General features: G+C 52.3%; 3 protein-coding genes across 7 annotated transcripts in view; 1 reads left to right on the forward strand and 2 right to left on the reverse strand.

Moving 5' to 3' along the window:
- The window catches only part of SH2B3 (SH2B adaptor protein 3), a 50,477-nt gene extending 44,114 nt beyond the window's left edge, over positions 1 to 6,363 (reverse strand). The window contains exons 1-3 of one of the 2 annotated variants that reach the window (XM_079763319.1): positions 6,289 to 6,363; positions 893 to 1,010; positions 703 to 807 (exon numbers count right to left, since the gene is read on the reverse strand). The gene's annotated coding sequence lies outside the window, so the exon portion shown is untranslated. Of the gene's footprint in view, positions 1 to 702; positions 808 to 892; positions 1,023 to 6,288 lie in introns of those variants that run through there. The other variant, XM_079763320.1, reaches the window with a different exon arrangement.
- Positions 6,364 to 6,465: 102 nt separating this feature from the next.
- Positions 6,466 to 13,996, forward strand: PHETA1 (PH domain containing endocytic trafficking adaptor 1). 4 transcript variants are annotated; one of them, XM_079762398.1, is made up of 4 exons: positions 6,466 to 6,683; positions 7,445 to 7,562; positions 9,325 to 9,467; positions 11,448 to 13,996. In XM_079762398.1, the coding sequence occupies exon 4, from the start codon at positions 11,472 to 11,474 to the stop codon at positions 12,138 to 12,140; it is 669 nt and encodes a 222-aa protein (XP_079618524.1). In that variant the 5' UTR covers positions 6,466 to 6,683; positions 7,445 to 7,562; positions 9,325 to 9,467; positions 11,448 to 11,471; the 3' UTR covers positions 12,141 to 13,996. The 4 variants fall into 4 exon arrangements, with proteins under 4 accessions (XP_079618524.1, XP_079618523.1, XP_079618522.1 ...); XM_079762397.1 differs by lacking the exon at positions 7,445 to 7,562 and adding an exon at positions 10,096 to 10,180; XM_079762396.1 differs by lacking the exon at positions 7,445 to 7,562.
- Positions 13,997 to 23,214: 9,218 nt separating this feature from the next.
- The window catches only part of CUX2 (cut like homeobox 2), a gene marked incomplete at its 3' end in the record, with an annotated part of 211,687 nt that continues 209,765 nt past the window's right edge, over positions 23,215 to 25,136 (reverse strand). Inside the window, exon 22 of the mRNA XM_079763264.1 lies at positions 23,215 to 24,016. Within this exon, the coding sequence (XP_079619390.1) occupies positions 23,215 to 24,016 (802 nt within the window). The remainder of the gene's footprint in view (positions 24,017 to 25,136) is intronic.

Raw genomic sequence — 25,136 nt, forward strand, 5'->3', positions numbered from 1 at the left:
ATTATTAATTTCCGAGGCACAAATCTCTTGGAAATCAATGTGCCATGTCTCTTCCCAGCTCTCCATGGTTCCCATTACCTTATAAATAAATTTCAGACACCTCAGCCCGACATTCCAAACCCCTTCACAGTCTCAACCCCAAAGACCTCATCTCATGACAATATCCACCGAATACCCTACACCAGACTTCTTTTTGTCCCATTTTGTGTTTCCAGACCTTTGCTCATACTATTCTCACTGCCTGATATTCCCTTTCCCTTTCTTCTGCTTGGAACATTCCTCTACATCCTTTAAAACCACCTGAAATGTGACTTCTGCCTGAAGTCGACCCTGGTTGCCTCCTCTGTGCCAAGCCTCTAAGGGCTCGGAGAGGGCTTGTCCCTTACGGTGAAATGACTCATTACTTTGTCTGTGTTATACCCCTCAAAACTTTTTTAGTTTTTAATTCATATTTTAAGCTAAAATGGTTAAATTGTAAATTTTCCCCAAGGGCCCTATATTTTGATGTTCTTAACCTGCAGATACTGACTTAGTTGTTTTGAAACCTTTCTGTTACTCAAAGATGTTTGAATTGCCAACCAAAATCTGTAAGCAGAAACAGAACAGAACAACAAACTTGTAAGCAGGAGAAGGTAGTAACACCTGACAGTTATTGAGTACTCACTATGTGCCGATGATGTTCCGAGGACTTTATGTTATTACCTGAAAGGGCAGCAAGGTGTAGACTCACACTCCAGACTGCCCGGATTCAAATCCACTTGTTCGTTGCATAAGTTCAGGCAAGCCATTTCGTCTTGGTTTCTTTACCTGTAAAATGGGGGTGGTCATTGGTCCTATTTCTCAGTGTTGTCATGAGAAGCAAAGCACACAGGAAGTATTCAGTAAATGTTACCTGATGTTCTTGAAATCCTTCACAAAATCTTATGTGATGGAGACGGTTACTTCTTCAGTTTTACAGATGAGGAAACCAAGGCACAGAGAGGTGAAGTGACTTGCAGGAGGTCACACAGCTTGAAAATGGCAGAGTGGGGATTGGAACCCAAATATGTGCATTAAATACATTAATTTCCAGCTCAAAGCATGGTTACAAGTTGCTCTGAGTTGGAGCTAAAGGTGTCTTCACCACCAAACCAGTATTATATAAAATGTTAAAGAGTCTTCTTTAAGAAGAAGAAAAAGGTAAGAAATATGAACAATAAAATGGCAATAAATATACACTTATCAACAATTAAATTTAAAACACACACAAAATAAACAAGCAGAACAGAAACAGACTCATAGATACAGAGGACATTTAAAAAATATATATTTTTTATTGATTTCAGAGAGAAAGGGAGAGGGAGAGATAGAAATATCAATAATGACAGAGAATCATTGATCAGTTGCCTCCCGCAAGCGCTACATCGGGATGGAGCCTGCAACCCAGGCATATGCCCTGACTGGGAATCAAACCGTGACCTCTTGGTTCATAGGTCAACGCTCAACCACTGAGCCATGCCAGCTGGGCCTTATTGGTTATTATCAAGGAGCAGGTGAAACTCTGGAGAAGTTTAAATTGCTCCTTGGGAGGAAGTATTTAGGAATTTGGGGTCTGCAGCAGAAGATAGAAGAAGGGGTTTGGGGAGGGGGAATGAGAGGACCCATAAATTATGGAAGGGATGAGGAGAAGAGTTGGCAATGCCATCTTTTAAGGCAGGCCTCTTAAATCCTCCATTTGACGCTACGGAATGAGCTGGCAAGACCTTCCAGGTCTCCATGCTTTCAGCAAAACTTGCTCACACACAGGACCTGGGTCTCGGGCTGGTGGTGCACAGGTCCCTGTTCCCCCCCACATGTACCAGAGGAGGGGGGCCTTGAAGTCCGGAGACTCTGGCCCTTCCTATCACTTCACCTCCCCCATGTCCCTCCCAGCCTGTGGCCTGGACCAGGTGTTTGTGGTGGAGGACAATTTCAGTTCCTTCTTGGGGCTGGCTGGTCCTAACCACTTCTGGGGTGGGGCAACCACTGTGGAAGGAAACTCTCCCTCAGACCCAAGCTTGGACCACTGTGTTTCCCTGCTGGGGGCCGCCCGGGGTGGGGGATCAGTAGAAAGGGTCGGGAGGCTGAGGCCTGGGTGTGAGATGGCAGGTCCCGTGGGCACCTTCCTGGGAGGAACTGGCTCAGCCCTGAGTCGTGTCCCCGTCATCCCGTACCCAGCATCTGGCAGGTACTGGGCCAGCACTGGAGTCACAGCAGTGAACAAAGCAGACAAAACTCCCTGTCCTTGTGGCCCTACCTTCTAACGGGGGGAGGTGGGGACGTGCCACAGGTTAGGCACAGTCTTCAAACCCAGCGACGCTACCTACAATTGGCCTGTCCTGGTTTTTCTCCTACTTCACTGTCTGCCTTCTCATTCCTTCGTGGCTTCCTCCTCCTACCCCCAGCCTTCTGAGAAGAGCCCGCAGGTCTCCCTCATCTCCCCTCTCTTCTCCTTTTGCTCTCTCTGCTCCAGCCACACTGACTTCGTGGCATGTTTCTTGCTTCTGAGTCTTTACATGTGCTGTTCCCTCCGCCAGGAATGCTTTTCCCTCTGGATATCTGCATGGCTTGTGCCCTTGTTCCCTTCAGGTCTTTCCCCCAAAGCTACCTTCTCTAGGCCCCTCCTAGTGAAAATGGCCGCACCATCGCCCTCATCCACAATTCACATGCTCCTCCCCTGCTTTATTTTTCTCCCTGACTCCTAACGTCATCGAATGTGCTGTATGAATGTTGCTTTCTTATTTTTTTTTCCCTCTGGCAAGGGAGGGCAGGATCACTTGTCTGTCATTAAAAAAATAATAATTTATTGAGGAGAAATTCACATGACATAAAATTGACCACTTTGAAGTGAATTCACGATGCTGTGCAACCACCACCTCTATCTAGTACCAAAACATCTGCATCACCCAAAAGTACCCCCCGACCCACTAAGCACCCACTTCCTATTCTCCCCTCCCCACTGCCTGGCAACGACGGGTCTGCTTTCTGTCTCCGTGGATTCACTTATTCTGGGCATTTCATACAAATGGAAGCACACGGTATGTGGCCTGTGTGTCTGGCTTCGTTCACTCAGCATCAGGTTTTCGAGGTTCGTCTACATTGCAGCATGTGCCAGTGCTTCGCTCCTTTTCATGGCTGAGTAACATTCCATTGCCTGGACGCGCCAAGTTTCATCTATCCATTCATCCATTGATGGGAGATGTGGGTTGTTTCCACCTTTTGGCTATTGAAAGTAGAGCTGCTATGAACCTGCATGTAGTTGTCTGTCTTTTTAACTTGTGTCCTGGTGTCTGGGACACAGTAGTGCTCACTAAATATTGGCTCAAAGAATGACTGATTGGAGGAAACAAAGGCGCTCAACTCGGCGGGGTGGGGTTGGGGGTCATATCCTTCCCGGAAGAGGTGATGGCTAAGTGAAGTTTTGAAGGGTGAGTCCTGGAAGGGACTAGCAGGTGCAAAGGTTCAGGGCGCTGTGCATTCTCGGAACAGAGGGAAGCCAGGTGGCCGGAGCTGAGGGAGTCAGGGGATAGGAAACTGGGTGAAGTGGCTGGAGGGGTGAGCAGAGGCCAGGACAAGTGCTGCCTTGTCCCTCACAGGAAGGAGTCTGGACTCGCTCCTGACACAGTGGGGAGCCATGGAAAGGCTTTGGGCAAGAAAGTGCCATAACTTGATTTAAGTTCACTAGGATTCCGCCCCCCCCCCCCCCCCCCCCCCGCCATGGAGAATGGATTCAGGGGGCACAGGGACTGGAGAGGCAGAAGGGAGATCTGAGAGAAGGTTACCGCAGCGGACCTGGCGAGATATGACGGGCGGCCTGGGATGGGGAAGTGGCGGCGGAAATGGAGAAGTGACAAACTCAAGACATGATTTGGAGGCAAAATCATCAGAACTTGGTAACCGTAGCCGCGACCCAGTTCTGGTTCTCAAATTCCCCTGTCCTGTCCTGAATCACTGCCTCTTTTCCAGCCTCTACAGTTCCAGCCACAAAGATGCCTGGCTGTTCATAGTAGTCAAAAGGTGAAAACAACCTAATGCCCATCAACGGATGAAGAGATAGACAAAATGTGGTCCATCCGGGCAATGGAATATTACTCATCCACACAGGGAGGAGGCACTGACACGCTGTATGAGGTGGGGGAACCTTGGACACATGATGCTGAGTGAGAGAAGCCATACACAAAAGGACAAATGTTGTGTGAGTCTGTTTGTATGAAATGTCCAGAACAGGTAAATCCACACAGAAGGAGGGAGTGACTACTAGCGGATGTGGGGGTTTCCTTTGGAGTGACAGACAGAATGTTTTGGAACTAGACAGAAGTGGGTTTCACACACTGTGAATGTACTAAATGTCACTGAATTATTGCCCACTTTTATTTTTTATTTTTGCTGGTGATTTCTAAAATTGGGAGCTGTATCTTTTTTTATTATTATTTTCAGTTTTTGAGGTAAAATTGACATATAAAATTGTAAGATATTTAAAGTGTATATCATGATGATTTGAAATACGTATACATTGTGAAAAGATTGCCCCATCTAATTAACACATCCATCACCTCACACATTTATTTGTATAATATTTGCGCGCGTGTGTGTGTGTGTGTGTGTGTGTGTGTGAGAGAGAGAGAACATTTAAATTTCACTCGCTCAGCAAATTTCAATTATTCAATATAGTGTTACCAACTAGAGCCACCACATTATACTTATGTTCACTTTAAAATGGTTAATTTTTTAAATGTGAATTTCACCCAATTGAAAAAACGATGACAAGAAAAGGGGGGACATCTGTGATACTTTCAACAATAAAGATAAATACAAAACCCCAACACACTAGGTTCTTGCTCTCCAACATCTGCCCTTTCACCTATATCAACCCTTGACTCCAGCAAGAGGGGCTCTGGGAAATCCCTTCCCCCCACCACGGTCCAAATGCCCACGTGCCGGCCATTTTCTTTATGTGGTGAGCATCTAGATTTGGGGAAATTCCAGCTTGCCTTTCCTGCAGGAGGAATTCATGCAGCATCAGGTATAGCTGGATCCAGGGGCTTAGCTGATATCAGATATCATCAGGTATCTTGAAAGCAAAATCTTTCCCATGATCCACTAGGCCCTAAGCAACCTGGCTTTGCCAATACTCTGACCTCATTTCCTACTATTCTTCTGCTTGCTCAATAGACTCCAGCCTCCTGGCCTCTTCTTCATTCAAACACGCAGGGGACACCCTCCCCTCAGGTATCTACATGGCTCCCTCCTTCACTTCCTTCAGGCCCCTGCTCCTCAGAGAAGCTTTCCCTGACTGACCACCTTGTCTAAAATTGCACTCCCAGTCTTTCTTTTCTTTTTGTGTTAATCCTCATCTGAGGATATTTTTCCGTTGATTTTTAGAGAGAGTGGAAAGGAGGGAGGAAGGGAGAAAGAGAGAGAGAGAGAGAGAGAGAGAGAGAGACTTATGCGAGAGAGATATGTCAATCAACTTCCGTGCGCAGGCTGGGGATCAAGCCTGCAACCGAGGTACATGCCCTTTACTGGAATCAAACCCAGGATCCTTAGTTCGAGGGCCAATGCTCTATCCACTGAGCCAAACCGGCTAGGGCTGCCCTCCCAGTCTTTCTACCCCACTGCCATGACTAATAGTCTTCCTAGCACAAGTCCCTTCTAGAACTCATCTTCTTTGATTTGTTGAATGATTCAGGCACAGTGCCTGGAACACAGTAGGCACTTAGTGAGAGGCTGTAGAATGAACAGATGATCCTGATAGGTCCTATTTCTCTCCTGCCCTCAGGCCAGGACTGGACAGCTATTGAGTCCTGGAGGGTGGTGAGGAGGAGGCAGCGAGAGCAGGAAGTAAATACAGATCTAGGGAGGTGGACTTTGTTATTTTGTGTAAAAGAGAAAGAACAGAAACTGCTATTTACTGAGAGCATTTACTATGTGCCATGAACTTTATATACAACGACTGTCTTTATTTTACAGAGGAAACTGAGGCCTAGAGAAGTGGAGCGATTTCTCTAAGGTTCCCCCCCCCCCCCCGAACTTCCCCTCTTCCTCTGGGTAAGGGGGAGGGTTGACAGGCACCCTGTACATACAGTACAGTCCTCTAGTGACTTTGTCAGAACGCCCGAAAGGTCTTGTATTCAGTTTTTTTTCCCCAATAAGTCACACATTTTCGGCACTGGCAACCCTAGCCAGGGAGGGTCTGGGACTCCAGGCCTAGGGCTTCAGTGACCCCAGGACCCCAGGCTTTCTCCGGACGAACCCTCCCCCTGTCCTTACCCCTGGAAACCGGTTGACTCTCGGGGATCCAATCCTCTTTCCTGGGATCCCGCACTGAAGATTGTGAACCCGTCGCGGTCCCTTTAAGAGTGGTTTCGGGATGAGCCCCAGGGGCGGGGAGAATCCGGGGGCGTGCCGGGTTGGGCCGGCCAATCCGGGGGCGGGACAAACGCGGGGGCTAAAGGGGTGCGCCCCCGGGTCGCGGACCGCCCGGTTGTCCCCGCCTCCTTTCATCCGTGCCCGGTGCTCCCGCGGCTGCGCCGCCCGCCGCCCGGAGACAAAGCACTGCCGCCGCCGCCGCCGCCGCCGAGCGCGCGGGTCCCGGGCCATGGCCGGACCGCTCCCCGGCCCCGCGCCTCCCGTCCCGCCGCCGCCGCCTTAGGCCGCGCCGCGAGGTAGGGCCAGCCTGGCGGGGGGACCTGCGAGGGGGTGCGGGACCGGGCTGGGGCCGCCGTGGGCCTCGGGGAGACCTCTGCGGGGGATCTGCCTATTTGCGATTCCACATCAGGAGGATTTTCCTTTAGGGACCCCGGCTGTCCGGGCGAACTCGGCAGAGGAGGTGCCCTTGACTGGAATCGAACCCGGGATCCTTCAGTCGGCTCTCCCTCCCCCAGCCCCTAAGGGACCTCTGCTGCTGGGGAACTCTGGGGACAAGCCCTCCACTTGGCACCCACATCTCGCTGTTGACCACCCATCTGGGGCTCTGGCTGTCTTTTAGGAAACTCAAGAGCGCTCCCCACAGGGCGCACAAAGGGACAGGGCTGCTAGGAGCAGGCCCCACCTGGAGAGCCAGCCTCTAGGATGGGCAGCGGGGCTGCCTCCCGCTGCTCCGGGGCTCCCAGCACCTTTTTATGCCTGTACTCGCCACACCCTCTCCCCCATACCCACTGCTCGGGGACACTTGTGGCAGGTAGATTCAACCCCAGGACCTGTGGGGTGGTTTCTCTCCTTGAATTGAGTGCCCAAATGCCATGCCTCAGTTTCTCCAGAGGCCAGGCTTCTGGGCCAGCTGTGTCCCTGGAGACCCTGAGCTAATTTGCCTTTTGGATAGCTCCCCTGAGTGCTCACTCCCTGCTAAGCATTTTGCAAAATGGCTCTTCAGGACAATTTATTCAACCCTCCCAGAGGGATGGGTGTTAATGTTCTCATTTTATAGGTGAGGCTGTGAAAACTCCGACTCACAGCGGCAACATGGTTGATGGCTTTCCTCATTTTAACTCATGGAATCCTCTCCAGAGCCCACTTGACAGTTGAGGAAACTGGGGCTTGAAAAGGTGAAGTGACTTTCTCAAGACCCTCCAGCCTGGACTGATCTAAGTGAGAAGTTGGCCTTCGGACCAGAGAGGGGCCAGGCCCCCTAGCAAGCAAGTTTGACAGCTTGGCCTGCAGCTTTCTGCCCGGCCAGGGGCTATTGAGTCAGCAGCAGTGCCTACAGTGGACTCTGAACTTCTTAGAAACAACAGGAGTGTGGGAGATAAGCCAGAACTGCGCCCCTACTGTTTCTGCCCCGCCCCCCTGGTTCTTGCTGGGGCTGGAAGCAGGGGCCTTGGGCAGAGTGGTTCCCGTGCCCCGGGTGACCTTGGGCCGGGCCGGGCCCCATTTTGGGCAGTGAGAGGAGGAGAGCTGCTGAGTGTGAGGGAAGTTGTTCTGTCTTTGGCTTTCATGGAGTGGGGAGACCCCAGGAACAGCCCCTTTGAGCCAGTAGGCTAGAGCAGTGGCCGGCAAACTGCGGCTCGTGAGCCACATGCAGCTCGCGAGCCGAGGTTTGCCGCTCTGTTGACTAATGAGTTTGCCGACCACTGACCTAGACTCTCGATTCCAATAATTACAGGCTGTTGTTGTTCCTTGTGATTAAGCCCCTATCCCAGTGGTCGGCAAACTCAGACAACAGAGCGGCAAACCGCGGCTCGCGAGCCGCATGTGGCTCGCGAGCCGCAGTTTGCCGACCACTGGGCTAGAGCATGCGATTCTGGGCACAGTGTTGTACCTTTGGGCAAGTTACTTAACCTCTCTGTGTCTCAGTTTCCACACCTGTTAATGTGGGATGGGAACAGACACCTTCTCAACAGAGCTGTTGAGAGATTGAAGAGGACTGTTTGACTCATTCTATAGGTATTTGAGCACCAACTACATGCCAGGCACTGGAATTCAGACAAAAACAAAACAAACAAACAAAAAAAACCCCACAACAAACCCTGCCCCCCTAGAGCAGGCAAAAACGACCCAGGTCACTTCAGGTTGGGGTAAAGAGAGTGACAGGAAAGTCTCATATCGGGCGGTCAGGGACTGCTTCCCTGGGGAGGTGATGGTCGAGCTGAAGCTGAAGGATGTGGCAGCCATGAGATCTGGGAAGGGCACCCCAGGCAGAGGGAACAGCCAGGGCAAAGGCTCTGAGGTGGGACTGTGCCTGATGTGTTTGAGGAACAGCAAGGAGTCCAGGTGGCTGAAGCTGAGGGAGCGAGGGGGACAGCGGTAGGGGAAGGGAACTTGGAGGCCATGGGGAGGACTGAATTTTATACGGAGAGAAGTGGGGAGTCCTGGGAGGGTGGAGTGGTGGCAGGCTATGGTTGTATTTAGTTTTAAACAGGATCTTTCTGGGGGGAATGGATTTCAGTGGGATCAGGGGAGGGGCTTGGGAAGGAGTTTGGCTCTGACCTGAAGAGCACGGACAGGGAGGAGGCAAGGGCAGAGGCAGGGAGACCAATGAAAAGGCACAGGAGCTGTCGAGGGAGTGATGATCGGGGCCTAGAAGGGAGGTGGCAGTGGGTAGAGGTTAGGCCACTGATTTGGAAGAGGTTGGAGGGAGATCCGCTGGACTTGATGAGTGGTCAGAGTGGGGGGGAGGGGAGAAGCCAAAGGCCATTTGCTGAGACAGAGTGCTGAGGGGAGCACATGGGGAGGTGAGAAGAACATCCAGAGCTACCACTGCTGAGCACGGACTGCATGCCCAGCACCAGGCTCAGCAGCTTCTGTGTAACCACTGTGTTAATGTCACAAAAATCCTGACTTTGGTGCTTTTCTGACCCTATTTTACAGATGTGGAAAGAGAGACCCCGAGAGGCTTAACGCTTGCCTGAGCTCACACAGCCTGGACACTACAGAGCTGACATTTCAACCCAGAGAAGAGCAAGCTGAGAGCAGACTGGGCAGAAGGCAGGGAGGGAGCGGTGGCCTGAGAGGTAGGAGGGAAACCGGACAAATAGGGTGGGTGGTTCCTGCGAGAAATAGGGCGGGGTCCACATGGAGTTGGGCTGTTGAGGAAAATGCATGAGTCTTACTTTGCAGAGAAAGAAACTGAGGCTCAGAGAAGGGCAGCCCGTGTCTGAAGTCACACAGTACAGGGAGGTAGAGCCTTCTGGGCCTCTAGCCTTGGCCTGGCTGCTAGGTCAGGACAGTCTCACCTTAGCTATGACATCACAGCTTGTGGTACCTCTTCCAGGAAGCCATCCTTGACTGCCTAGTCAATAGAGCCAAATATCAACAGTACAACGATTGAAATTTCTTTTGAGAGCCAAATTTTTTAAACTTAAACTTCTTCTAACGCCACTTCAAAATAGACTCGCCCAGGCCGTGGTATTTTGTGGAAGAGCCACACTCAAGGGGCCGAAGAGCCGCATGTGGCTCGCGAGCCGCAGTTTGCCGACCACTGGCCTAGGTGATTCAGTTGGGAGCAGTTGCTCCTTCCACCCGGGTCAGGTTGAACTGCTCTCAGGAGAACTACCACCCACACCTCATTCCTCCAGGCCCCGAGTAAAGCACTGCCCAGGCTGGGGAATAAACATTAATTGAGCACCTACTGCATTCCAGGGACTTCACATACGTCGTCTCTTGAAAAATGCAGCTATTGTCCTATGTAGAGTGAGGAGCACAAGTGTAATAGCAGGAGCACAAGGTAGGTCCTCACAGTGGCTGTGGTCGCATTAGGGGCCCACGTATGACCTCCCAGTAAATCCTACCTGGCCAGTGCTGCCTCTTCGGGTGCCCCTGCAGGAAGGTGGATTAAATCACTGAGCCAAGTGCCCAGTTAGATTCTCCTTTGAGTCCACGATGCTCTCCTCCCACCCGCTTCCTGTAACTGGGGGCCAAGCTCAGGGCCCTTTTCCTGGATTTTTTTCACCACAATCTTCTGTCTGTCTGACTGCTTCCGCCGCCTCTCCCCTTCCTCCTCCTGCTCCGGCTTCACCGGCCTCCTGGCTGTTCCTCAAGCACATCAGCAGGTTCCCACTTCAGGACCTTTGCACATGCTGTTCCCTCTGCCCGGCCTGGCCCAGGGCTCCCGCCCTCCCCTCCTTTAGGTATCTGCTCAAGTGTCACCTTCTCAGTACAGCCTTCACCCCCAGTAACATCAGACACGCCTCTGGTCCTCAACACTCCTGACCCCGTCTCCACATTAGATTTTCTCAGCACTCAGAACCAGACCACCGGGCAGACTCGTTCTGTTTGTTAATTTTCTTCCCTCTTCACTTGCCACTAGCATGTCAGCACCAAGAGCAGTGACCCTCTTCATCTTGTTTACTACTGTATCCAAGTGTCGAGAACAGTGCCCGGCACACAGTGGGAGCTTAGTAAATGTTTGCCAAACGAAGTCCCTACACCCCTCTGAAATAGGCTCTGTTCATGTCGTTAGAGCCCGGACAGGAAATCAAAGCTGAGTTATGAAATCAAAACGGACCTGAAAGGGACCACAAAAGGTCAGCCCATCTGGTCCCCGGGGATGAGGCCTGGGTTTGAATTTCACTCCACCCAACTTGCTTTGTGACCTTGGGTGCATGACTAACCTCTCTGTTTCCCCACCTGTCAAATGGGAATCAGGCTAGTCCCTGCCAACTAAGGTTTGTTGCAAGATGAGTTAAAATGCATAAGATGCTTGGCATGCAGTAGGAATCCCCAACATTATTTTGGGGAGGAGAACGCGGGAGGGTTGAGTCTGGCTCTGGGGCCAGGGTTTGAGCAGATCCAGGTGTGAGTCCTGGCTCTGGTCCTGAGAGCTGTGTGAGCCTGGGCAGGTCGCTTCCACTGTCTGAGCCTCAGTTTCCTTATTTGTGAGCGAGGGGTGTTGAGCGCTGTGGCGCCGGAGGGTGGCTGGGAGGTCGGGATGGGGCACGGGGTGGTCTGGCAGCGGTGGCCACGTTAGTGACGGCTGACCCGGCGCGGGGCAGGCCCTGCGCTCCCTGCAGGCCGCCATGAAGCTGAACGAGCGCAGCCTGGCCTTCTACGCGACCTGTGACGCCCCGGTGGACAACGCGGGCTTCCTGTACAAGAAGGGCGGCCGGCACGCGGCCTACCACCGGCGCTGGTTCGTGCTGCGCGGGAACATGCTCTTCTACTTCGAGGACGCGGCCAGCCGGGAGCCCGTGGGCGTCATCATCCTGGAGGGCTGCACGGTGGAGCTGGTGGAGGCCGCTGAGGAGTTCACCTTCGCCGTGCGCTTCGCCGAGGCTCGGGCCCGCACCTACGTGCTGGCCGCCGAGAGCCAGGCCGCCATGGAGGGCTGGGTGAAGGCCCTGTCGCGGGCCAGCTTCGACTACCTGCGGCTGGTGGTGCGGGAGCTGGAGCAGCAGCTGGCTGCCATGCGGGCAGGGGGCTGCCCTCCGCCGCCACGCCGACCCCGCGCCCTCCTGCCCAAGGAGAACGGCTGTGCGGTCTGGAGCGCTGAGCCACCCGCTGCCTCCACGGGCGCCTCTGCTGGTGCCCGGTCTGGCCCTGAGCGCCCCCCACTGCCACCCCGCCGGCGGGCCTCGGCGCCCAACGGGCCACTCGACTCAGCCCCCTTCCTCCAGCTGCACGAGTGGTACGGGCAGGAGGTCCGGGCGCTGAGGAGCCAGTGGCTCAGGAGCCGGGCCCAGCCCTGAGGTCACCAGGGTCCCCGTCCTGGAGGGACTCGAGTCCTAAGCTTGCTCCGACGGGCCCAGCCCTGCGACTGGGGAGCCCAGTCCTGAGGGAAATCACAGTCAAGTCCCGAGGGAAACTGAGGCCTCTGTGTGGGACGTGAGCGCCGAGAAGATGCTGGAATCCGAAGGGCGTTTAGGACTCAGAGGTCACTGTGCCTCATTCTGAGGAAAATTCTGAGCCTGGCTGAACCTCAGGACGCCTGAGGGCTGGTTTTGAAGGAACTCTAGCCCCAGGCCCAGCCCGATCACCCAGTGAAGGCCTGCTGCTGGCATCGGGTCCTGGCTGCGGTGGCTGGGACCTGGCGAGGTTCTGCGGCCCGAAGGCAAATGCCCAGTCAGCCCTGGTCCCTGACGGGGCCTCAACACGGACAGAGAAGACTCGGGTGCCACGCCTCACCTGGGTCTGACCTCCTTCTGCTCCAGCGGCTCCTGAAGCTGGCCTGGCTCCAGGCCGCCTGCCCGCCCGCCTCCAGAGGCAGCAGGTGCAGAAGGCGGCAGCAGGTTTTAATGCGTAACCGGTATGGTGAGATCACCCGGTCCCCAGGGCTCCGGGCCTGGAGTGGGCGGAGGCAGGGCTTTGTCCTGGGCCTCGGCCAGACCTTGCGGGGGTGCTCCTGGTGCAGTAGCGACCCTCTGGCCGGGGCCGTGCCTGTGTTGGTGTGGTGGCTCTCACCAGCCCTCCCGACAGTCCTTAACCACATCCCCAGCCTCCTCTCCCAGAGCCAGCTCTCCCACCCCCCATCCTGGGACCAGGCCTCTTGGGAGCTCGCCTGACCTGGCCCCGTCTGGCTGGGCAGCCCTGGCTGGAGCTGACTTCACAGCAGGTTTCACTAGGGAGGGGTGGCCACGAGCGGACTCACTGCCCAGAAAGGGCCCCGTGCAGACCCGGTACGGGCAAAGAAGCCGTTGGGAACTGTGTTTGGCTTCTGGAATCCCCTCCCCCATCACAGCCCAGTCCCCCTCCCCCTCCATGTTCCAATGGGGAGGCCGACTGCTGTTTCACTGTTCTCATCAGCACAGTGGCTGTTCTTCATCCAGGGAGAATCTCAGGGGCCTGGGTCACCCCTGAGCCCTAAAGCTGGGTCATGTTTACAGTCCTCAGTGCCCCACACTGGGGACCCCCTGAGGACACTCTTCCCTCCCCCCCAACTCTATTCTCTAGAGGGGCCCCGAGGCCCCTTCCTGCTGTCTTCAGAGGCCCTGGGGCTGGGGAAGAATGGGAGCTGTGTCTGCAATCACCAGCTCACTGCTGGCTCAGTGGACTGGGGCTCCCGTTTTAATTTAATTTTTAATACTTAGGTGTTGGTGTTTTTTTAGCAGCAACACTTGGCATTTCCACTACTTCTGTTTCTTGTCGGCTGGTGGGGACAGGGCGCCTGGCTCTCCGCTTGGCTGGGGTGGGGGTGAGAGAGGGCAGCTGGCAGCCCAGGGAGGGAGCCAGGAGTCTTGGCTGGAGACAGAGGCATCTCAAGAATCTCACCCAGTTCTTTGCCTTGTCCAGGCCAGCGCTGAGCTGTGGCAGGTGCCTCTGGGCCTCGGTACGTTTCCTGTTCCGCTCTTTCCAAAGTCCCGAGCAGTGGGGGTGGGGATGGCAGCTCTGTCCATGGGCTCTGAGTCTCCTGGCCTTCGAGCCCGTGTCCTGGCCACACCCAGCTGGCGGGATGAGAGGCGGGCCCCAGTCCTGATGCAGGTTTACAAGCTCTAAAGGTACAGTGCCCCGGTCTCCCTGGGGGCCGGTGGTTATTACCCCCACTCTGCTCCCCATCCTGAAAGCACAAGATGGGGTCAGAGTTGGGTGGGGGGAAAGATATCATAAAGACTAAAATGAAATAAAACTTTGTCAAGTAATGGCTGGTTGCATCCTTTTCCCCATCAAAATCCTGGATTGGTTTGCCTGGCAGAGCCAGGAACAGGCACTACAGGACATTGGACCAGTGTGCACTGAGTGGCATCCCCCCCCCCCCCCCCCCCCCAATTGCAGACGCTCTGCCAGGCACATTCTCACAACCTTTTATGGCGGGTACTGGCCCCATTTTACAGATGAGGAAACTGAGGCTCACAGAGGCTAAGAAAACGGTCAAGTTCCCACAGCTGAAAAGCGTAGAGCAGGGATGTAACCTCTGGAATCCTGTGGAGGAAGGGCAGGGCCTCCCAGAGCACTACAGGGAAGTGGAGTCGCAAAGTTCCTTCTCAGGCGAGAGAAGGAAGAGGGAAAGGCGAGGGTCTGAAAGTCAACTGTGGGCTGAAGGCCTGACTGTGGGGAGGGCAAGTCAGGATAGCAAATGGAAGAGTCAAAACCTGGCTCTTACTGGTTCGTTCCTGGGCTGCCTGGGGGCCTACGGTTAGGATCTGGCACAAACACTAGTTCTGGGGGGAAGACCCTGCAATTGCAGTAATGTCTGCCATGCTCCAGGGTGGGCGGTGGGCTCTCATGCTGTCTGCTATCTATCTCAGACTCGCTGAGTGTTTGCTGGGCTAACTGGGGATTCACAGATGGGAGGGGCTGGCCAGGGTCTCCAGCATGATGGACTAGGCCCTAGGTCCTCCTAATGTGGATTCAGAGCTTGGGTTACATGCCTTGTCAACCTGGAAAAATCATGCACATTCAGGAAAATATGACTTAGGATGAGCAACTGACACGAAAAATATGAAGGTCGGGGACTCATGTCCCTCGTGAGCACCAAGGGCGTGCTGAGTAATTCCTTCCACCTCTCCTGGGACCACAGCTGACAGACGGGGGCTGGGGAAGTGGCTCCCCACACAGGCTGAGTCAGAGCCCTGCCTGTGGCACTTGTGACCACAGCCACCGCAGAGCACAGATGGGGGAAACAGAGACAGCTAGCTCCAAGAGGGAGGGTCACCTGCTAGACTTCTTAGGACTGGAGTTTCCATAAGTTTAACAGAAATGGGGGGGGGGGGGAGGGGGTAGGCAGGACAGGTTGGTCAATACCTAGGTGGTGTGTATCCACCTGCTAATAGGTCAGTGTTTCGTCTTGACCCAGGGGACGTGTCTGAGGAGCATGACAAAGTCTAGAAAACTGTCCACCTAAACAGCCTTTGGGGGATCCTGCATGTGTTCAGAAGCAACATTCTGAGAAGCCACTTCGATTAGTCAATTTCAATCAGTTGTGCTGCTCCCATCTGACTTGGAGGAATTAACTAACCTTTAGCTGCTAAAGAATGGCTGTGTGACCCAATTTTGACCAGTGTGATGTTAGTGGAAACAATGAAGAGCTGGTCATTGTTTTCTGGGGGTGAAGCTCTGTCTGATGCCTGGAGCCATGGCAGCTATCTTGTGATCATGAAATAGGACACTCTAAGGAAAGTGTTCCCTGCTGACACCTGAAAATATCCTTGAACTTCTGAATCAACCTCACCTCTGGACAGTCTGGTAATTTGAGGTAATAAATAGCCTTGTTTGAAGCTTTAAGGGAGACGTGTTTTTTTGTTGTTTGCAGCCAGAGGCTTCCTAACAGATAAGGTTGAGTGACTGTAGGCTCCCTCTAAGGAGGCATGGCTATGGCTGACCAACTTCAGAGGTGCTGTTGGCTCAAAGGGGTGAAGAGGAGGGCTAGAGTGGGATTCCCCGGAACAGTAAAGGGGCCACTGCTGCTCCTCACTTCCCTGGAGGCCTTCCATCTCCCGTTTCAACCGAGTGAACAAACACTGAAAAGCAGCACTCCCGTGCTCACTTCCGGCCCTACACTCGCATGTTCCCAAACGGGGCTGTTTTGTTCCTCCTCTGGGGCTAATCTGGTGCCAACTGTCCACTCTTCCCGATCCCTCCCCAGGTCACCGTATACAAAGACCTTATACAAACTCTGTAATACAAAAGGCCCTGCTCCTTGTCCCGATTTCTAAAACTGCTGCATCCAAAAGGAAACTTCCAATGCAGTCAAATAATAAGCTGCTTAAGCCCAGCTGCAGATTTTGCATTTTCCGAGGAAGAGTTTTTAAAAGGTGGGCCCATCAACTGGTTTTGTCTTAGGACTCCTGACTGAGGGGCCAGGGCTGTCTTAGCTCGGTGTGCCCATCCTCGGGGACGTGGCTGTGGCTGCCCTTGCCAGGCGCAGCGCTGACAGCACTCGGGCTTTGGGGCCATGGCCACTGCCCTCTCTTCATTGTCGGGGGCACTGTTGTCATTGCTCCTCTGCCCGTGAGATATCCCGGCAGGGCACCCAGGCCTCTAGACTGCACTGGAGAGCAGGGACTATGTCCCCCTCCCGGGTGCCCCCAGGGCCCGGCACAGTGCCCAGCACAGAGACATCAATCACTGCGTCCTCTGTCCCTCAGCTCATGTGATCCTTTCCTCCCTGTCTACAGCTGCTTGGGCAGGACTCGGTCCCAAGACACAAGCTGAGCAACCAGGGTCCTGGGAATTTTGAATTGGGGGGATGGATTAAGTCAGGCCTGAGGCGGCCCTAGAGAGAACGAACGGATCAAGGTGGACTGTGCAGGCCCCGGAGCCTGGCGGAGCATCTTGCCTTTGGATTTCTCCAGGACTCCCAATCAATGGTTCGGATATCTTTAACTGGATCACACTTTCCTTCAACCCAATAGTTCTCAACTACGCCACGACATCAGTGAATGTTAGTTCCTACTCCCATTCTCTCATTTCGCTAGCATCCTTCCCAGAGCCTCGAACACCCACCCAGTGGGGCCAAATAAACAAAATGAGTTAGAACTGCCTCCCATTTACTGAGACCCATGATGTCTAGTCACTTGAGATACTTCTTAAAATTGCAGATCCCTGGGCTTGCCTGGCTCTAGGAATTCTGGGTCAGAAGGTCGGTTTGGGGCCCAGGAAGCTGCTTTTTGTGTAGGAAATGAGATTTTAGGACGGACCACAAATTAAGAAATGCTCATGAAATCTTCAAAGAAACTTATCAGGCATCTGAGATGCCCTCGGATGATCCCTGACTCCTGGTGTTCACATACTAGTGCAGTCCCCTCCCACACTGCACGGCAGGCCACAGTGGGCTTCCGACTCTAGGTCACAGAGCACACTGCAGCCTCCGCCGGGCTCACTCTTAACTGCCACGTTGTGAGGACACCCAAGCAGCCCTGTGGAGGGGCCCACTTGCAGGGGACCAGAGATGCCCACTAACAGCCAGCCAGGGAGGCAAATCCTCCAGCCCTAGGCCTGGCCTCAGCCCTAGCTGTCAGCTCAACCTCAAGAGCCAGAAACATCCAGTGAAGCCACTCCCAGTTTCCTGACCCAGCGAGACCTTAAAAGACGTTCACTGTTCTAAGGCACTAAGTTTCGGCAGTTATTTATTATGCAGCAATAGATGCCCAGTACAGGTAGATACTATTATGATCAGATCCATTTTACAGATAAGGAAACTGAGTCTCATTGAAGGACTGCAGATTACAAGATCGTGGAATCAAACCCAGGGCGGGCTGAGTTCAAAGCCAGTGCTTTTAACAACTACACCCTTGGAGGCTGAAGAAGGTCGCACAAAGCATTAAAGAGATCAATTGTTTAATCCCACTCATTGTGGCAGATGGGGAAACCCACCAGGGTGAGGAGTCACCTTGGCTAAAGACCCTTGGTACCCACTGCTCTTGGGTTTAGGCGGGGGTGGGTGGGGTGGGGTAGGGGGGGCTCTGGCCTCCTGGGTGCCTGCACAGGGAGCCGTTTCTGGAGCAACACACATCCTGTTCCTTGGCTAGGGAGCCTTTAGAATGGCCTCTAGTTAGTTGCCCCAGTGGTTGTGAGCCAAGTTCTGCTTTTTCATTCACTAGGAGTGATGGGAGCAGAGCTGCTGACACAATTCAAGTTGCTTAACTAGGAGGGGAAGGAGGGCAGGGATGTGTGGGGGGTTCTAAGGAAAGTAACCTCACAGGATGATCTGATCACAAATTCCCAACTAGGCAGGTCATGGTGGGTAGTCATGCCCCAGGCATGGCATATAACTTGTTTAGTAAAGGCTTATCTTTGCTTCAAGCAAGCCCCGTCCATTGTTTCTATACACCTAGGTTAACAGGTCTTTGAAATAGCAGACAGATTAACTCTCAAGAGAGCATATAATCTGAACTACCCTGTAATCCAATCCCTTCCTTTCTCCCACCTCCATGTACATTTCTTCCTTAATTTCAAATGCATAAAGGAAGCTGCAAAACTTTTATTCTCTGAAACATTTGAAATCTTGTTCCCTGGCATATGTCGTCAGTGTGGCTCAAACTCATAAAAATTCTCTAAGGTTTGCCCTGGCGGGGTGGATCAGTGGGCTGGAGTGTCGTCCCAATGCGCCAAAGTTGCAGTTCAGTCTCTGGTCCAGGCACATACGGAAAGCAACCGGTGAGAGCATGGGAAGGTGGAACACAAATATCTCTCTCTGTCTCTCTGCCCCCCTTTCTCTTTCTTTCGGAAATCAATAAAAATTTTAAGAAAAATTCTCTTCAAATTTGGATGTTTCTTATGTTGACAAATAAGAAGCCAGGACCACAGAAGCCTAAGGGAAGTAACCTCACAGGATGATCTGATCACAAATTCCTCACTAGGGGGAATGGGCCCTGCCACTCTCCTCCGGCCCACCGTCTCCCTAGGCAGATGAAATCTCCTAACCTCTTAAAAGTACAAGTCTGACCACAGCAACTTCCTGCCTCAAATCTTCACGGCTCCTCAGTGCCCTCAGGAAAAAGGCGTACTTCCCATCATGCCCCAAGGGATCTGGCCCTTGTCCTCCTTCCCTTTCCCCCCATCTCAAATTGCATCCTCCTTTACACTTTCCCCATGCTCCGTGTCTGTCCCGCAGGTTGCCCGCTATTCCTTTTGCCCTCCTTTCCCTTCTCCGCTAACTCCTACTGTCTTTCAGGTGTCAGGTGAGATGTCCCCTCCTCCAGGAAGCCTTCCTGGACCCCATTACTCATGTTCTCAGGGTCCCCAGTGTTTCTGAGCACATTGTAGGTGCTCCTGAAATACGTATCACCTGATAGATAATTGCCAAGTTGTCCCTCAATCAGCTCTCTGCTCTTCTCTGTCCCGGCGTAAACCTGCCTCCGCCTGCACGGCCTTTCCTGTATTCTCATTCCTCTCCGGTCTCTCCACTCCCTGCTCTCCCACGGTCCCTAGGTCAGAATTCCACATCTCGGCGTTCCTGCTATATTTTCCACACAAGATGGGCTGCAGCTGCAGACACAATGTCAACACCAAAGCCGACGGCCTAGGACAGTGGTCGGCAAACTCATTAGTCAACAGAGCCAAATATCAACGGTACAACGATTGAAATTTCTTTTGAGAGCCAAATTTTTTAAACTTAAACTTCTTCTAACGCCACTTCTTTAAAATAGACTCGTCCAGGCCGTGGTATTTTGTGGAAGAGCCACACTCAAGGGACCAAAGAGCCGCATGTGGCTCGCGAGCCGCAGTTTGCCGACCACGGGCCTAGGAGCACCTACTTCCACAGGTTCTTAGGTGGCATGTGTGTTCAGATATACACCACCCCCCCTGCCCCACCTACACCATAGGGCCACATCCTGGGCATTTCTAACTTCTGACCTTCTCCAGAGCTATGAACCAAGGGTCCAAAGGGCCCGCTGGCTTTACTTCATTTGAATTGTTTCAACCACCTTATAAGAAAGGTGCCTTTACTATCATTTCCCCACTTCACAGCTGGGAAAACAGGCACAGAGCAGTTCTGGCATTTGCTCAAGGTCACGTAGCTCCAAAAGACGGAGCTGGGGTTGAAACCAGGTGGTCTGGCTTTATGCCCTGAACTCTTGACTCTCATACTTCTCCCCTCCAGCTCTGACTGAAGGCTGGGCCTGCCTGTATTGTCACCCTTAATGGCTAGCTGGGGACTTCCAGGGCCAATGGGGCCTTGCCTCTAACTGTAGCTACCCTCCCCAGCTTGATGGGATACTCAGGCCTCCCAGGGGGCTGTCCTGCTGGGTTTGGAACAATTAGTTATCCCAACCAAAGGGGAGGTAATTAATCATTTAATTCCCACTGCAAGGATGTGTGGAAAAAGTGGGGCAATCGGAAGGTTTCCAGACAAAGAGGAAAGATCTGTCTTGGGATGCCATGAGGCCTTGGCTCATGGATGAGTAATGTTCAGTTGCTACTTTGGGGACTCTCCTGACATTATTGGTTTGGAAAAAACAAACCTTCTGCAGCTTGATGCACAGAGACTCCTCCTCATGGGTTGAAAGGACCCAATCCCCGCTCCTGATAACACGGAGCCCTAACATTCCACACACTGTTCTATGTGTCTTACATGCGTGATTATTCCTTACGACTTTCTGAGCTGGCTGTGCCCCATTTTACAGTTGGGGAAACTGAGGTCCTAATTATACAGCTGGGAAAGGGGCGATGCTGGGCTCAGGAGGCCGGGGGCACCTGCCACTCACACATTCTACTGGGGTGGGCATAGCCTATAACATGGTTGGTTTTAGGGCCATGGCCGGTGGCCACTGATTTGGGGGCAGGGCATGACCTTGGCTCCTTGGCCCTAGGCCCTAGAGTCTAACCTGCTTCCATCCTGCTGAATGGAAAAATGGATTCCAATTCTTCTATCTTCCTTTGGGTGAGCCCACAGCACAACTGCCCAACGAGATACCCACAGGACCCGGACAGGTAGCACAGGTGAGGACTGAGGCAAATCATGGACATACGTCCTGTTGAAAGGGAGTAGCCACTCAGCTGGCTGTTGTCACATTGGAAGGTTGGCCTGGTGTGGCCTGATCTTAATGGTTTTCCAGGGAAGCCGGTCATCGCAATTTTTATATAACATTCCCCCATACTTTAATGGTGGTAAACTAATTAAAAACAGTTTTTAAAAACACCATTTTGTAAAATACCGCTGAGGGCCAGATCTGACCCTCAACTCCAGAACAAAGCAAGCAGGACACCCAGACCTCATTATACAATTCTGTATTGAGCGACGCATTTACAGAACGTGTTCCTTTTTTTAAAATTTTAAACAAAGTTCATCAATTTCTCATAGAAACGGTTTTGTGGTTTTTTGTTTTGTTTTCACCGTGATAGGACAAAGCTGTTCACGGGTCCACTAGCTTTAAGTACAACAGGATTTCCATGTTCAAAAGACTATACTAAGTGCTTAATCAAATCCCGTCACACAAAAGCCAGATTTCATTTTCTAAGGATCGTAGTCTGCGTATAAGCCTGAATTTCAATGGTGTGTGGGTTTCAACAGTAAAAAGTGGTGTGTTCCCCCATGGTGTCTTAATTGTGACAGGGCAGTGGTGACTAAAAGGAGCTGTTTTATTTGTTCCAGATTTGATGACTCTGAAAATTGGTCACTGTTTCCTATTGTCAAAATATAAAAATACCTTCATCTGGATAAAAATGTATACAGTGGAAAACTCTTCAATGCATAGCCTGGGTGTACGGAAAAGACTTTCCTGAAGGGTTTGCGCTGTTCTTCATTGATCGGCGTGGAGACTGCAGCCGGGGCTGGGTGCATGAGAGTTGAGATTTCTGGAACGGCCCTCAATTGTCCCCTTCTGGTCATCAGGTTTCACTGGCCTGGTTTCAAAACGCTTTCAGCATCCTTGAAACCCCCGTCAGCCATCTCTCTCCCTGGCAATGGATTGGCACCGATTATGGCCCCCTTTTCTTCATCATTCTGGATTCAGGTAGGGAGGTACCCAACTCAGCCTTCCCACAGAGTTGAAAAAGGATAAGAAATAAAATCAGGAGAGAGATCCAACAACCAATATTGTGGCTGTTCCATCCAGATTGGGGACTCTCCCTCTAGAAAGCATCAAGATGCTGGAGGAACGGCTTCTGAATTGGAGGGTTGAGTCTTTGCTCCCCAAAAGGTCATGCGGTGGAAGGCAGGAGGGTGGATGGAGAGACTGGGCTACGGTGGTCATGCTGCAGCAAACTCAACCTTCTCGCTTGTTCTGCATCAACTTGGAGTTGCAGACGCCTCCCAGAAGTAGCACTGGGTCCACTTGAGAGATGGCAAGAAGGGGAACTGGGGTCTCTGGTGTGATGAATCTACTTTCTGGTGCTGAGAGCTGAGCTGGGTGCTTGTGGGGTGACCAATGCTGCTGTTTCCTTAAAACACAAAAAGGGGAAGATGGCAGCCACTGTCTTGCTCTGGAAAAGAAGGGGGGAGACTTCCTGACTGTGGCCATGACTCAGGTTGGGGAATGGGGTCACCCTGGCTCAAGTGCCACCCTCCAATCACCTGCCTCCATAGAATCCGGAAACACATTCTGTCTACAACGGACGAGCTGGACGTTCGACCTCTGCGGCCCAGAGGTTTCTGACTAGAAGGAGTGCAGGCAGTTCACTGTGTACCACGTTACATCTCAGATAGGACAGTCGGCCACAGCCCACATCTCGACAACATTTACAACGGCACGACATTCCGTGTTATCAAGGTTGCAAAACAGACCACCAGAATGAAACACGTCCTCAACAGCATCGAGGTTTTCATTTAGAGTCTTTTGGACTTTCTCTTTCCAGCACGGTTTCTGGAAGGGCAGGAGCAGTGCGCTGTGTCTCATAGACAGACATGGGGAAAAACCGCGGTTCAAAGGTTATCTAAATTTTGGTCAGTCTTAATAGTGTTTTGTGATGGCTTTGAACAATTGTCTTCTTTTAATCTCATCTAGTGGCAAAAATGACACAACTTCAGTGTATACTTCGCAACAGTTGTGACAGCATCCTGATTTTATAACTCTCTATAATATCAAAACAGCATCGGCTGGGAATAAATTCCAAAGGATCCTTTATTAAAATATCTAAAAGAGGTCTATAAATATTTATTTATTTTTCTAAAAGAGTTTGGAGTTTCCAGGTGAAAATGTGGCGCCACTTTGCTTTTGCCTCCTGCAGAGAGGCCAGAGTAGAGAAGAGGGTGCTCGCCGGGGCGGGCGTGCCAAGAGGAGGCAGTGGCATCTGCCCCACCTGCTCGCTCACAACTTACAGAGCTGGGATTACAACAGAGAACCTCAGTGGCTCACATTGCTGTCCACATTTTGGTGGTTGAGTTCCTCCCTCCTGTGCCCTGCCCTGTCTGGGAGGGAGAGTGAGGATGGCCCCCTGCCCTCGCCTTCAGAACTCCCACTCCAAAGCCTCCTCCCGATTGGCAGCCCTCTCTAGCCGGTAGATGATGCTGTTCAGGTTGGCCATCTTCTCATGCCGCCGCTGCAAGTTGGGGTTCACCTTGGCACTGGGGTGCAAGGCCCCAGCCGTGTCAGCAGTGGGGCTGGCACTCGGCACTTTGGCAGGGGGGGCGCCGGGTGGGGATGGGGAGATGGGAGCTGAGGAGGAGGGAACAGGTGACACAGACATCATGAGGCCTGGTGAGGAGGCAGCCGAGGGTGAGTTCAGTGACACCTCCAGGCTGCAGCGCGAGGACTCTGAGGCGGACTTAAAACTTAGAGGGTCCAGGTGTAGCTGCTCTCCAGCCCTGCTCTCCTGGGGGGGCTGTAGCAAGGGGCAGTCTGGGGCAGGCCCGCTTGGAAGAAAAGGTCCTGGGGCCACTTTTGGGAGTCCATCATTACCCAAAGGGTCTGGATGCATCTCTTTGGGAGAACCGTGGCCTTTGTCCGGCTCCCCGGAGTCCTGGAGCTGGCTGCCCGCCTCTTCCTCAGCATTGTCCTCAGTCTGCTCCTGCTTGATCTTCACTGGGGCCCTGTCCTGGGCAGTCAGGGGAGTGATGCTCTCCTCAGGGCCCTCCTGGAGCTCAAGTTCCTTCACCGTAGGCTTCTGGTCCTCAGCCTCAGAGTCGGGGCTCTGTGGGGTGGGGTCTGAGTGGGAGTGGCCTGGTGGTAGGATGCCAGTACCCCCACTGGGGTCGAGATCTGGTTCATCTTGGGTCCCCTCCACCAACATCTCCCGGCGCATCCGGGACCTGGGGCAGAGATGATGGTGAGCGAGGAGATGGAGGGGGAACCGGCTAACCCTGAACTCACTCCACAGGAAGGGCATTTTGACTCCACCCACTTCCCTGGGGGCTCAGTAGGCACTAAGGTCCTTCACATGCAGCATCTTAGTAAGTCCTCTCCACAACCGTGGAAGGTGGGTGCTATTATTATCCCTGCTTCACAGAGGACAAAACAAGGCCCAGAGCTGCTGAGTGACCTGCCCAGTAAGTGGCAGGGCCAATACTTAACCTCAGGACTGTTGGATTCCAAAGACCATGACCTAGACCTGCACTACCCAGTATAGCAGCCACTGTGGCTCTTGAGCACTTGAGATGTAGCTAGTGAGAACTGGTATGTGATGGAAAGGTAAGATTTTGTAAGCTTAATACAGAAAAATGAAAAGTAAAAGAGCTCATTAATAAAGTTTTTATATTGGTTAAAATGTTAAAATGGTTATATTTATATACATATATTGGACTAAGCAAAATATACTACTACAATTAATTTTATGTTTCTTTTCTTATTTGTAAATGTGGCTACTTGAAAATTTTAAATGACATATGTGACTTGCATTATATTTCTATTGGACAGTGCCGTTCTACAGCATTTCTCAAAGTCAAACCCAGATCTAGTTTGTGGCAACAACTCCCTGCCTCATTCCTGAAGGGACTCTTCGACATCAGCCCAGAAGGGGAAACCGAGGCACAGAGAGTGACTTGTTCAGATCACCACGGAACACAGAGGCAGAGCTGGCACCGGAGTCTGGGTACCCAGAATTCTAGTCCAGCACCCATTTTCTCTTCAATAGCCTCCCTGCTTTGTGAGGGAAACAGTCTCATGCATCATGTTTTAGAGCACTGGAAGGGCGAGGCATGGGTCTCCGCCCATTAATTATTTTCCTAATAGCCAATGAGGTCCAGAGAGGTCAAATGACTCATCTAAGGTAATCAAACAATAGGACTTTCTCAGCTTCGTCAATGCTGTAGCCTTCTGCCCATTTATATTAATAATAAAGTACATTATTGATATGTAATATAACAGTTGTAATTATTATAAATATAATAATGGCTGCTTATATGTACCGGGCACCAGGCCACCTATTTTTGC

Source organism: Cnephaeus nilssonii (genome assembly GCF_951640355.1).
Source record: "Cnephaeus nilssonii genome assembly, chromosome: 22".
Lineage (NCBI taxonomy): Eukaryota > Metazoa > Chordata > Mammalia > Chiroptera > Vespertilionidae > Cnephaeus > Cnephaeus nilssonii.

Coding starts and splice junctions, on each gene's coding strand:
- PHETA1 (XM_079762398.1), top strand. CDS start 11,472: ATGAAGCTGAACGAGCGCAGCCTGGCCTTCTACGCGACCTGTGACGCC.